Consider the following 14,675-nt stretch of genomic DNA (forward strand, 5'->3'; position numbering starts at 1 on the left):
TACTTTGGGAAGTAAGTAGTGAATTAAGATTGTCATGAATTGGATTGTAGATTGTTTAAGAGAATTAGACATAGCAATTGTATTGCTACAACATTCATGAGTACTTGGGAATGGAGATTTGAGTATTGGATAAACCCACGCTTAGGTGTCTAAGCCAATAACTGAATTAGTATAATCTTGAATTATTAACAAAGTCCTTTTGGGTTGCCCTCAAACCTAGTAATTGAATATGATGACTTTTAGAGAGAGAGAGAGAGAGACTGATTTATTGATTTTTATATGATTAGTAAATAGCAATAGATGAATTTATTAATATGTTATGGAAATAATATTGTAATTAAGAATAGTAATATTTAATAATTAATCAAAAATTAATTAGATTAATTTTGGGATTAAAATTGTATTAATTAAAAGTGCAAGGGTTAAAGTGTAGCTGTTCAATAGTTGAACAAGAAGGAGTTCAGAACCTTCCTTGGAAGGAGGTGGACGAATTCTACGGTATTCCAGGGTATCTGAAATATTCCTTGAAGATAAATAGGATGCTGGATAATTACCAATTTGAATTAATATTATTTTATTCGTTTAGGCTTATCTAGGATTTCCAAGTTGCACTATAAAAAGACCCCTTGAGCTTAAATTTTCGGCCACTCCTCCTACTCTAGAGATAGCCGAAAATCTCGTATCTCTTATCCTCTCTCAAAAGCTTCTTGTTGCTAGTGTTGGGTGTGAACTATCAGAGGCACGACACTTGTAGTGCTAGCTTCTAAGTTATTGAAGAAAGGATTCTTGATTATTTACTACAACAATCATAAGGTATGGTTTATGATCTACAATTTTCGAAATTACCTAGGGTCAGAGGGTTTTTGTTGCACAATAGAATGTAATATTAGTAGTGTTATGACTTAGATCTTTAGGTTGCATGTACCCTTAAGTGTTAAGGATTTATCCGCATTTATACATGTAAAACCTATCAATATTATAGCAAGAAATTTAACAGATATTGGACCCTTGTAATAATGAGTTGAGTCCCATATGCTTCATATATAAGATCGATTACATATTGTATACTATTCGATTATTCTATTTTTCAAATGCTTTTAGCATTATGTGAAAAGGATTAGAATTGCATGTGACTGAAGTTGTCAACCAACTATTAAGAACGTTATACGGTTTTACCAAAGAATTGGTTGCTTGTGGACAATTTGAAGTATCATATTGTTTGCAAAGGACCATAGTGACACGTTTTGGATTGAGATGTTTCTTGGTCAGCATTGATGGTCATATAGGAATATGGAATTGTTTCCATAATGAGAGTTTTTTTTTTTCAAAATCTACATATGAGTTGGAAACTTTAATGAAAAGAAGTGTTTAAGGAGTGTAACTTGAATTTAAGACTTCATAACCATGAAATTTTTCTGAGTAACAAATTCTAGTGGAACATTCTGTAATGTCGAAGGCTACGTCTCTGTAACATAAGAACCTTGACATCACAAAAAGATAATGCATGTAAAGATGAAATTTCACTACACTTTAGATAGCGCTAAGAATTTGGAATTGTGAATTGAGCGTCGTTGGAATAACGTCCAATCAATCTGTTCACAAAGGAGGGACCATTGAGAGGCATATTATAGATGTTGATGACATAGCCTGACCGATGTTATATAATTCAAGTGGTTATTTGATTACTCGAAACATTATATAATGAATAAATTCATAATTTTTATGGTGATCAAATAATATGGATTTATTTATGATCAATGAGTATGATACCATAATTAATTAATTTATTATTGTGTTCCACTTTGCATGTTTTACTTTCCTCACAGTTGTTCATACTTTTGGACGTAAGTAGTGAATTAAGATTGTCATGAATTGATTGTAGATTGTCGATTGAGGTCGAGACATTGCAATTGGAATTGCTACAATATTCATGAGTACTTTGAAAATATAGATTTTAAGTATTGGATAAACCCATGCTTAGAGATAAATTCATGGATTCAATCACAAGTAATCCTATGACGATAATATCTTCTATTATTAAAACAAAGATATACAGTTCATAGTTTACAGATTAATAGTGCATTGGTGTGCTCAAACCTATCTCGTAACTGGATGTTATAATGGGTTATTCCATGTGTGATTTGCTACGCAAATTGGATGACTATATAGTCAATGTAATTCGTTCCTTTTGCATGAATAAGGAAAGGCGATATCTATGGCCACCTCGGTGATTTGAGTTGATCTATGAAAAACCAGGCGCTTGGTCCAGACTAAATTGATGTATGTAATTTTGTATTCTGAAATTCGATCACAAATTGGGAAATCGGGAAATAGAGTAAATGAACATGAGGTATTGAAGTTGATTATTTAATCCATGACTCAATTCATACAATATCTTGTAGAACGAAGGAATAGCTGATCAATTATCTTAGGGTCGACGTTTCCTTTGAATCAGAGTTTGGTAGTGGCTTTGGAAAGCACTCTTGCGGTTTAATTCAATGTTTATACTTGCAATTGTAGTTACAAACTTATCCAAGTAGGAGACTATTGGATTAAGGTATCTAAGCCAATAACTAAATTGATATATTCTTGAATTAGAAGCAAAGTCCTTTTTGGGTTACCCTCAAAACTAGTATCTGTATAGAATGACTTTTGGAGGAAGAGGTTGAATTGCTAATTTATTATATGATTAATAACTAGAATAAATAGTTTATTACTCCCTCCGTCCCAAATTGATAGTCCACTTTTGATTTTTGAAGTCTTTTTTCTTCAACTTGCACCTTAAATATTTTTATTTGTGTTATATATTACTTAATAAAACTTATAACAATGAAAAACATTTAAAATACAATCAAATGACATATTTTGCATCAAGTATTATCTATCAAAAACAAAAATATTTAAGGTCAAAATTGAAAAAAAAAAAGACTTCAAAAGTCAAAAGTTGACTATCAATTTGGGACGGAGGTAGTAATATATTATATGATTAAAACATTAATAAGAAATAATAATAATTAATTTGGAATTAATTAGAAATTAACTGGAATTAATTTTGAGATTAATTAATTTAATTAAAGTGCAGGGATTGTTTGGTTATTTATAGAAAGTTGAAGCAGGAAAACTCTAGAACCCCATGAGACGGGGGTGAACGAAATTTAGCTAGGAATAACGTAGAATTGTCGTTCATGAGGCTTAGGATAAAGAGATAAGACAACTTGATTATTATATTAATTAATTTGGGCCTTATTCCAAAACCTTAGCTTTGGCCTCAAGTTTCCTCCACCTATATAAACCCCTCCCTGGCTCTTATTATTTTCGTCTACTCCTTCTTGCCTTCATAGAGCCGAGATTTTGCTTAAGCCTCCTCTCTCCTCAAGTCTTCTTGCTACTAAGGTTTTGGGTATAAGCCATTAAAGGCATTCATTTATTTGGTGCTAGCTTTCCACAATTTTGAAGAAGGAATCTACTTTGATTATTTGCTATAATAATCAAAAGCTATGTAACCCTAGTTTGATGTGAATTTTGATTTCATAGCCTCTCTCCTAGGGTTTCTTGATATTCATAGTTAGTTGTAATCAATAGAGAAAACATAGATCTTTTCTAGGTTGCATGTTATCTTAAGGGTTTAAGTGTTTGTCTACCACATGTAAAAAGTTTATAACCTAAAAAACCCATCAAATATACCATATAATATCCAAATGTGAAAATATCATATAATATTCACAAGTGAATATAACATGTAACATTCACATGTAAATATACATGCAATATTCACAGATTAATATTAAAAGGTTTATTCATATAGGAATATTAAATGACATAGAAAATTATATGTATTAGATTGTTAACAATTTTTTTATTCATATAAGAATAGAGTGTAAAAAAAAGTAGTTTTCTTATTTTTTTTCGTTGTGAATACAACAATATATATTCACATATTGTTTGGTGCATTTTGTGCACCTTTTTGCACACCTTTTAGTCCCTTTTTATGCATTTATTTAGCTTAGTTATACTTCATTCTTCTTGCATTTTATCATATTCATTTTAGTATCTAGAACAACCTTATTTGCACACTTTCATGTCTTTTTCAGGTAAACGGAGGTTGGATTGTGATTTTGGAGGTGCCGGGAAGCATTGGTGAAGATTTCGGGTTGATCGGACGCAAAGCGGAAAAGTTGAAAAAATGAAGTTTGGAATTGGAGTCAGAGGGGGTACATGGGGCGTGTTGGTTTTACACTGCAGACGCACGGGCCGTGTTGACCATAAAAGAAGAGTTTGACCCTGTTGAACACGACCCGTGTCATTTTAGCCTATTTTGACACGGGCCGTGTTGCCCCAGCTGAGCACTTTTGAGCATCGAACTTTGGAGTTGGAACTGAGGATTGAAGACCATTTTTCACTTAACACGACCAGTGTTGATTTCCTCTATTTTGATATGGTCCGTGTTCGACCCAAAAACTACCTTTTGGCAGTTTTTCCTATTTTTCATATCACGGGAATTGGGTCATTTTTACACACACACACACACACACATTATGAGAGCACATTGGGTGAAGGAATTTCGAAGGTTTTTGCAAGGATTTGATCATTTAGCATTTGGAAACATTATTTCTCTTATTTGTAAGTTGTAATTGCACATCATTTCGATCTTTACAACTAGTGATTTTGTTCTAGCCATGTGTGGCTAGAACCCTAGTTTCTCCAACTTAATGTTTTGATTTCTTGGTTGTGATTTCAATCATATAACTTGATGTTTGCTTTAATTTATATCTAGTGAAATTGATTTTGCTATATTGAATGTTTGATTCTAATTGTGATTCTTATTGGCCATTTGAATTAGGGTTAGGTCATTCAAGTTATTCATTTTGCAAAATCCGTAATTGTTTTGTGAATTGGACTAAGTAACAAGCATTAAATTGATTCTCATTGAATGAATTTAGTGTAAATCATTTCACATACTTTTACACTCCCGAGCTTGTAAGGAGTATTAGGTGTTGTTGGGAACATTCACACAAAGCTTAATGCGATCTTTTAATCTAATTCTAAGAGCTTGTTTAGAATTGGTTAGTAAGATTAGGGTTAATCAAAGAGCTTGTTTTGGTTAATTAATGTGGTGAATGGAAAGTGTTAGAGCTTGTTAATACTTTCAAGTGCCAACTTATATAGAATTGAACAAATATTATGTTATCTTGGAATCACATTACTAAGTTCTCACACATAGAGTTGGAGTCCTTAGAAATTCTGAATTTAACTCACTCATTTAGCTGATTACTTGTGTTTTTAATTGTTTGTTTAATAGTTGCATTCTAAAACCCCCCTTTTACTGTTAGTGACCATAGTACCTTGTGCAAAGAGGTATAGACTGATTATCCATTGTCTCTGTGGATCAACCATACTTGCCTTGTACTACCTTTTAGTGCAATATAGTGGGATTCTTTTGTAGTATATCGTACCCCTTTATTTGTTGGGTTTGAAACGCTTAACACATATCGATAAACGTTTCTTATTAAATTGTTCACATATGAATGCAACAGTTATTTATATATGAATAAATAATATAATACATGAATTGTCTTGTGGATACAGTTTTTTACACATAACAATTATTTAAATTCAACATTGTACTAAGATAGACTACATTATTGTCTAATGAGATGTATCACCATTCACATGTAAATTTAACATGATAACAAATACATGATATATTAAATTATACAATATTTACACGTGAATCACATGCAAAACCTATATTTATATATGAATATATCATATAATTTTTGCTTGTTAATATATAATATATCTATGAAATTATATTTAAATGTGAATCTGCCATATAAACAGAATATATATCTAACATTTACATATGAATAAACATTGAGATGTGAATATACCAAATATATTCTTTAATATGCACATGTGAATATACTTCAGATCTGAATCAATATATGTTATTTAAGTCTACAAAGAAAATATATAAGGTTATATATTATTCACATATGAACCCAGTATAAAAATATCGTAAAGTTATATTGATCATTTCATCAAATGATTGGAGTCCAAATAAGTTAACTTATATAAACGTGGCAAACTATTCACCAAGAATAAAAAATAAAAAAATAAACATCATCATTGTCATCATTATCATCATCTTGCAACTTTAAATTCTATGTGAACAACATATAAAGATGCAACCACTTGGGTTCTAGTGACTTGGTACTAAGCTCCTGTGGCCATGGAGGTTCGCATGTAGTGACTCATGGGCATGAGGCATAACCTCATGTTCGCAGCGGGGGATTAGTCGGTGTGCGAAAGCTGTCTCGGAAACTCTCGTTAGGGAAGTTCCCTTTCCAAAAAATCATATAAAGATCCAAGGTTATGTGTTATTCATATGTGAATAACATGTAAAAATATAAAATAGGTCTCTGTGGAGCATTTCATCAAACACTTGGTGTGTACACATTAAACACATATAAAGATGTGTTTATATATTATTCATATGTGAATAAAATGTGAAAATTCAAACAGATCTTTATGGAGCATTTCATCAAACACTTGGTATGCACATAGGTTTACTTCTATAACTATTGTAAAATATTCATACAAAGTGGAAAATATTAAAAATTAACCTATACTAGAAGTATAAAAATTGAAAATCTCAATTTTTTTGAAAATTATGATAAAATAATGAGGTATTGCGCAATTGATCTACCTGAGAGACAACGTTGTGAAAATTCGATGATTTTTTGGTTGGTTGATGGATGTTTGATCGTTGAATGTTGATGAAGGTCTGAACGATGAAGTTTCAATGCTTCATAATCAATATATGATATTGAGATTGATAAACATAGAAGATTTGTAAGTACTTGCTTTAGATCAACGAATCTAGACTAGATGATGTTAGGATTGATAAATCTGGAAGATTTGTAATGATGTTGAGATTGCTTTAGATCATCAAATTTAGAATATAACATTGACTATTTTGATTTTAATAAGAAGAATCAGTGATTTTAGATGAAAAGTTGAAGATGAACATGGATTTTTTTTTTGGAAAGGGAACTTCCCTAACGAGGGTTTCCGGGCCAGCTTTCGCGCACCGACTAATCCCCCGCTGCAAACATGAGGCTTTGCCTCATGCCCTGGAGTCACTGCAGGCGAACCTCCATGGCCACAAGGGCTTAGTAGTGCTAGGATTTGAACATGGGTCAATAGGTTATCCACCATATTTTCCACATGCCTTACCAAGTCACCACAACCCAAGTGGTTTTGATGATGAAGGTTGTGTTTTGATGAATGATCAATGATTTTAAGGAACCTGTAAATAAAAACATAGATTTTTGTTATTTTTATGTAATTAATAATCATAATTACTTATTTTCCCTTTTGGTTTAAATAAACGATTTTGTTATTTGTTTTCACGTTCTCAACTTTGTTTTTGATCTTGTTTGAATATCTAACGTTGTTTTTGTTCTGGTTTGAACCTTCGTGTTTTGGCCAATACCTCAATGGAAATAGAAAAAAGATAATAACAAAATGCTAACCATTTGATGGACTGAGAGTAGATATTTATTTGTTAATTAGTCAAAACTCAAATACAATAATTAGTTTTTTATAATTTTAATTTAAAACACCAGACAGTTTTAGGAGCCATCAGAGTTGTTAGAAGACATTAGGTCTTTTTGACCACTATGACAATGATAGGTTTTTAGCATTGAGAAATCAAATATCGTTTTACCTTTTGTTTCTATATATCTTCCTACTTACTAGACTAAAACTAATGTAAAAATCTAAAGATGATATTAAAATAGAGAATTAGTATTGTCCACATACAGGGGCGGACGCAGGAATTAGTAGTAGGAGTTGCACAATTTTTTTTTCCGGTCAAACATAATATAAAACATAAAAAAATTTCGGTCAAACATAATATAAAAGGTCTAATACAAATTTTTTTTACTGGTTAAACATAATATAACAACGATCTATTACAATTTAAATTTGTCCTCTTCGTGCTAACATCTTTTGAAACCACTCCATTACTTTTTCATTCTCAACTTTTGCAATTGCTTTGGTCTCGACATTACAAAGCAATGCGTCGTTCAAAAAGTCATCGCCGATTTTGTTACGCGAGTCGGTCTTCAAGAGCTTCATCTTTGAAAAACGTCTTTCTACACTTGCGGTCGCTATGGGTAATATCAAAGCCAACTTTAAAAGCTTATAAACCAAATGATAACACTGATGCTTCCCTGTACTAACCATCAAAAGAAAAAGGTCGGAAATTCCTTTCAAACTAGTGAAGCTCTCATCTTTGATGCAAGAGTGATAAAATATCTCAAGTTGTCCTTCAAGGTCTATCATATCCGAATCAGCAAAGTCATACTTCTATAACTTACCCAACTTCAACAACTTTGATTTGTAAAATTGTGAAAATGAATCATAAGGGCTCAAAGCACCCATGTATTCTAGTAACTGGGTGCTTGTTTCACTAAATCGATCCCGGTATTTTGTAAGTTGCATATCTACCACAGTGTTGAAGATTTCAACCTCAAAATGAAACCTATTAGTCTTGTAGACTTACAGTTTCTCACACCAATATACAAATCTTCCATATCTAAAGTATCAATTTTGTGTGTTTGACAAAAAAGGATACTTTTGGCAAAATGCTAGCAAACCTTGTATTTCTAAAAGATTGCAATGCCTCCATTGTCCCTCTAACCATCGAAACCGCTTCTAAAATTTCTAGATCTTTTCTTTGAAGTTGTTTTGACAATGTACCCGTGAGGCGTAAAATGTCATACATCATATGTATGTAAAACACAAACTTATATGATTTAAAATATGCTAAGATTCCGGACGCTTGTTAACGGTTTGCCAGTGACTCTCCCTCCTCTTTCACAAAATCTAAAACTACAAGAACATCCACAAACAACTTCATCAAACTTGTTGACGGTTTGCCATTAACCACCAACGAAATTTGCTCAAAAAAGTCACTAACACCATCATGCTTCTTTGCTACAGCCACAACTACTAATTGAAGTTAGTGTGCAAAGCAATGCACATAAAAAGCTGTATCATTATGTTGTAATATCAAAGCTTTCAAACCATTGAATTCCCCTCGCATATTGCTTGCCCCATCGTAACCTTGTCCTCTTATCTATTAAAATTTAAAACAATTAATATATATTAAATTTAAATTGAAATAACAAAAAAGTAAAGAATAAATTACCTGACTAAAACTCAACTTATTACTCGTAAGTACTTCATTTATGGAGTTTTTGAGTGTCAAAGAGGATGTATCCTTCACGTGCACTAGTCCTATGAGTCTTTCTTTCACGAAGCCAAAACTATCAACATAATACAATATAATAGCCATTTATTCTTTTTTTGAAACATCACTAGATTCATCAACTAGTAAACCAAAGAGATCTTAACCAATCTCTTCACGAATACTCAAAAGTACTTCTTGTGCAAAACATTGCACAAGTTCTTTTTGAATTTTAGGGGAAATTAGTTGATTGTTTTTAGGATCATTTTCTAAAGTATTGTTGAAAATATATTCACTAGTCTCTCGAATGGCTTTTAACACTTCAATGTAAAGCCCTCTATTTTCCGAGTTAACCGACTCGTCATGACTAAGAAATGGTAAACCGGTTTTCAATAAAAGTCTAACAACAATAATAGAAACACGTAATCGAGCTTTATATTTGTGGTCCCCCGCTTCAGTTTGCCTCCTCAAGACTACATTAATATCTTGTTTTTCCCTCATCAAAAACTCACACTTTTCTTTTGCTTTGTTATGAAAACTATCAACACCACCCACATGACTCCGAAATGCATCTTTTTAATTCCAAGTATCAAAACCTTGAGAAACAAATGCATCTCTCCCTCCTTTTTGTCCCATGAGGTCTCCACACACATAACAATATAAACAATATGCACTATTCTTTTTCACACTATATTCCAACCAATAAAAGTCATCAAACCATGAAGGAACGAATCTTCTAAGGTGCTGTTTGTTTTTTCGAAGCGAAAATTCATGAAGTTTGCGGACCACCTCTGCAATCCTCTGTAGCAGAAGAGGTGAAACAAACGACTGCAACCTATAATAAGAAGCATGTTTGTTTTTTAACATCTGCTGTAAACTGAAATTTAAAAACAAATTTTAAAACTTTGAAAGAATACTAAAATGATTGAAAGAATACTAAAAAGAACATGTAAAAAAACCAAAATATAAAACTTTAAAAAAAACTTAAAAAAATATAAAGGAAACTAACAGTTTTATTCAAGAAAAAAAACTAATTTTAAAAAACATAAAAAGAGAAAATAATAAAAAAAATTAAGAAAAATATTGCAAAAGATGTCTACAAAGTTCGTAAAAAATTACACAAGTTAAAAAAGATGCAATTAAAACTGAAAATATTATTAATATAAACGGTATAAAAATTAAAAAAAATCAAACTTTAAAAAAAATCAAGTTAAAAAATTTGTGGAAACTATAAAAAGAAATTGCATCAAATCCGTAAATAAAAATTTAAGAAAATCAAAGCTTAAAAAAAAGTTTAAAAAAATAAGTTATACTAAAATTTAAAAAAAAAACACTTGGAAAAAATCAAATTTGAAGAGGTTAGAAGAGGCAAGTCAAGTGTTGCACCACGCAGCACACGCGCAGAGGTTTTATAGTCTAAAGTCTTGTAAAGATAAGGATGGGGCTGATACGTGTCGTTCCCACGTCTCCCCCCACCGGTCCTGCCTTATCTTCCCTCACCCGCTTTCTCATCCAGTCATATTCGGATTTCACTCTCAACACCCCCGTTCCTTATCCAAACCTTCTGTTATTTTTCTTCTTTCCTCGGATAACGTTCATCGCCACCGACATTTGATCCACCACCTTGATTTTCCATCAAAGAAATACTCAGGTTTCAGTTGTCCACATTCCTTCAATGATTTCATGCCCTAAATTGACTGTCCATTTTGCTTTTTTACAGATAGGATTTGTTTGATTTGTAAGTGGTGGTTGTTCTATATGGGTTTCCGACGACTGTTAGAAGAGAAGACGAATCTGATGCAAAGATTAGGAAGAGATGGGTCTTGGGTGTTCCGATCCGATCCACCGCCTTGATTTTCCATCAAAGAAATACTCAGATTTCGGTTATCTACATTCCTTCAACGATTTCATGCCCTAAATTGACTGTCTATTTTGCTTTTTTACAGATAGGATTCGTTTGATTTGTAGGTGGTGGTTGTTCTATGTGGGTTTCCGACGACTGTGAGAAGAGAAGAGGAATCCGATGCAGAGATTAGGAAGAGGTGGGTCTTGGATGTTCTGATCTGATTAACTCTTTCTCTTCTACGACTTTTCCCATTTCTTTTTTTTTTTAAATTTTGTTCGGTATTATAAGTATTTAGCATTTTTGCTGTAGCACCCGGTTCCTGGTACGTAAATGTTATTTGAGTATTTCCTTTCTTTTAGCCTTGGACTCGACGAGTCATAGGTCCGACTCACCGAGTGGATGCGGGACCCGGGACACGTTTAAGTTGGCGACTCGGCGAGTCCATATCCTGGACTCGGCGAGTCACAGCTGTTGGATGAAACCCTAAGTTTCAGGGGTTTGCACCCTATTTAAAGGACTTATCCGCCTAAGCCAGCCCCCATTCTTTCCCCAGAAGCTTCCAACCCTCGTTTATGCTTGTTCTTTGAGAGTTTGAGGCTATTGTGTGTGTTCTTGGAGGTTTTGAGGAAAAAAGGGAAGTAGATCAAGAGGAAGGAAAGGAATCCAGGCATCTTTGCACTCTTTCAGCAGTTCCTTTGAGGTATAATCCGTTTTTTCCCTGTTTCTATGCTTATTACTTCATTTAGGTCCTTCTTGGAAAAATCCCCAAGCTTGTATGTGCAATATATGTCGTAATAAGATGTTTGGTCTCTGGATCTAGGCAAGATTGAGCTCCAGGAGCTCAGATCTGTTGGCTTTATGGCCCCATATTGCTTGTTCACCCTAGATCTACCATTTTGAGGCATTTTGAGCCCTAAAATCCATATTGGTGAATATCCACACGTAAAGTTGGAAACTTTACGTGTGATTCGTGTCCTAGAAGTCTAGATCTGTGAATGGCATGGATTGGAATCGAGCAAATCTATGTATTTAGTGGGTGCATTGCAACGACTCGGCGAGTCGTTCATATGACTCAGCGAGTCTGTTCGCGAGTCTCCGAGTTTGTCCCCTCTTCTTAGTGTCGAGTGAGCAGTGAGTCACGGGGTGTGACTCAGTGAGTCGGAAGCTTAACTCATCTATGGAGGTACTCGGCGGGTCAATGCCCTGACTCGGCGATTTCAAGGCAATCTCCTTAGATCAAGAACAGACTCGGCGAGTTGTTCATACAACTCGGCGAGTCGCAGCATAAGTGTTCTTCGGATGAAGATGGACTCGACGAGTTGTTCATACAACTCGGCGAGTCTTAGCTTAAGTGTTCTTCGGGTGAAGATGAACTCGACGAGTTGTTCATACAACTCGGCGAGTAGGATGAAGGACTTGAATATTGGTTAAGAAGGTGAACCCGTCGAGTCGTCGCCTAACTCGACGGGTAGGATCGGGATTCAGGGCGGTCGTTTGCGTAGGGACTCGGCGAGTTGGAAAGCCAACTCGGCGAGTTGGAAAGCCAACTCGGCGAGTCGGGTCAACTGAAAGTTGACTCTGACTTTGACTTAAGGCAAGGTCAGGGGTAAAATGGTCATTTTACCCAAAGGTCAGTGAGCAGTGTTTGATTGAGTATATTGTGGGAATTGCAGCCGGAGGGTTTCCGGAGCAGCAGCAGCAGTAGTAGGTGATCAATTCCCACACAGACCAGCAGCTATTTCGAGGTGAGTTTCCTTTCCAGTAGGAACGGGTCTAAGGCACCAAGGCCGACCCGTGTAGACGAGATGCTAGTACTAGAGTGTGGGCCGAGCCCGTATCTCTGGGTTTAGTCAAGTATGATATATGTGTTAATATGATAGAGTTGCTTATACTTGTTGTCTGCATGATACTTGTATGTTATGGGTTAGCGGTTGAGTGTGGGCAGGGCCCATATCTCTCCGAGGTTGGAGTGTGGGCTAGGCCCGTATCTCCCAGACAGCGAAGTGTGGGCAGGGCCCGTATCTTCACAAGTGTGGGCGAGGCCCGTATCTCCCGGCTAGCGAAGTGTGGGCAGGGCCCGTATCTTCCTGAGTGTGGGCAAGGCCCGTAACTCCTAGCTGAACATTGGTTGTTATATGTTGCATGGTATGGGGTATTATGGGGGAACTCACTAAGCTTTGTGCTTACAGTTTCAATTTTGGTTTCAGGTACCTCCTCAGCTAGGGGAAAAGAGCCGGCGCGGTAGCAGCATGTCACACACACACTCCCTTGTTTCCGCATTTACGAGCTTCACTGAGATTGATACTCTGATATTTTGATTAGTTGTATGTTTTGGTTTTCAGACATGGTTCACTTTATGTTGTGGTTGATCAAACGATGTTTTTAGTTATTAATATTTTCTAAAGTAATGTTTTTAAAACAAAAATTTTTGGTCGTGAAAATTGGGTCGTTACAAGTTGGTATCAGAGCCCTGATTTGAGGGATTCGGACACACCCTCAGGAGTGTCTGAACTCAAATCGAGGGATTAAAAGATTTTCTAAAGGAAAAATGTTTTCTAAAATTGAGAAAAGAGTTTTGAGAAAGAACGAAGTGTGTGATGTGCGCGACCGGCCGAGCTCAAGTAAGTATCCCCAAAGTACCCATACAAGTTCATGTTATGTTTATCAGCTTTTGTAGAACAGCATGCTAGAATAGGACTAAGGATCTAGGAGTGATGCCTTATGTGCCTGCTTAATGTGTTTCAGTTGTGTGAGAACTTGCATGCTAGTTATTGAGTAGACAGTAAGTAGGATAGCCTGATTAGGTTATGCCTGGTAGTGTGAGCTTAGCACTGTATGCTAGCTCAGTTCCTGAAAGTAGATAGAGTTAATTGAGATTGTTACCCTTATCTGAATGCTGCTTGCTTCGTGCTACGTGGGACTCTGAATAATGGGAGTTAGCCATTAGGCGAATGCGTCACGTCACATGTGATCAGGGTTGAATAATCTTAGAGTACCGGATTTGATCCTACTGCGCATCTCTTGTTTGAGTCCAACCGTTGTAGGGATGAGTCGGGTACTCGAAGGATTATCTGAGCCTCGTCACATGTGATGGTATTCGGGTAATGGCTAATTAGCATTACAAGGAGGCCTGCAGCAGCTGAGGACTGGTTAGAGTGGGATTAGGGATTTCCCCTAGGGCAAGCCTAGGATGAGTATAGCAGTGATCAGCAGTAGTGAAAGGGATCTGGTGAAGTCGAGGCATTCCTTGAAGAAGGTACGGATAGATGTGGAAGGTAGTATGGGCCCGTACTACTGAAAGCAGAGGATCCGTACCCGAACCAAGGAAGGCCAAGATAAGACCAGGGAACTTGTAAGTAGTTGTGATCCCTCAGGAAGTATCAGTATCACTAATGATTGTTGTGATGTATTGCAGAATGGTGGTACTTCGATCGAGGCCGGTAGATGGCGGTTCAGGAGAGGGGTCAGGTTCGGGATCAGGTTCCGAGCCGGTTGATGAGGGACTATGCGAGTTCATCGCGTCAGAGATCACCAGGGGTATCCTTGAGTCGACTTCCATTATCTTCGGGT

General features: G+C 35.4%; 1 protein-coding gene across 1 annotated transcript; it reads right to left on the reverse strand.

The window, feature by feature from the left end:
* Positions 1-7,986: 7,986 nt before the first annotated feature.
* On the reverse strand, positions 7,987-9,367 carry LOC145090137 (uncharacterized). The gene is made up of 4 exons (XM_079028471.1): positions 9,221-9,367; positions 9,097-9,148; positions 8,867-9,006; positions 7,987-8,376 (listed from the first exon to the last, which is right to left on the reverse strand). Exons 1-4 carry the CDS (start codon positions 9,365-9,367, stop codon positions 7,987-7,989), a joined length of 729 nt encoding a protein of 242 aa, XP_078884597.1.
* Between the last annotated feature and the right edge of the window lie 5,308 nt (positions 9,368-14,675).

The sequence above is a fragment of the Lactuca serriola genome, chromosome 2 (assembly GCF_051521515.1).
Source record: "Lactuca serriola cultivar US96UC23 chromosome 2, Lser_US96UC23_V15, whole genome shotgun sequence".
In the NCBI taxonomy this organism is placed as follows: Eukaryota; Viridiplantae; Streptophyta; class Magnoliopsida; order Asterales; family Asteraceae; genus Lactuca; species Lactuca serriola.

Excerpts from the sequence above, each read along its gene's own strand:
- LOC145090137 (XM_079028471.1), bottom strand. The coding sequence starts at position 9,367 with ATGGCTATTATATTGTATTATGTTGATAGTTTTGGCTTCGTGAAAGAA. Across the intron at positions 9,007-9,096 it reads TATGCGAGGGGAATTCAATG|CAAAGAAGCATGATGGTGTT; the intron begins GTTTGAAAGCTT and ends TTGTGGCTGTAG. Across the intron at positions 8,377-8,866 it reads AAGAGGAGGGAGAGTCACTG|AAGTATGACTTTGCTGATTC; the intron begins GCAAACCGTTAA and ends GGTAAGTTATAG.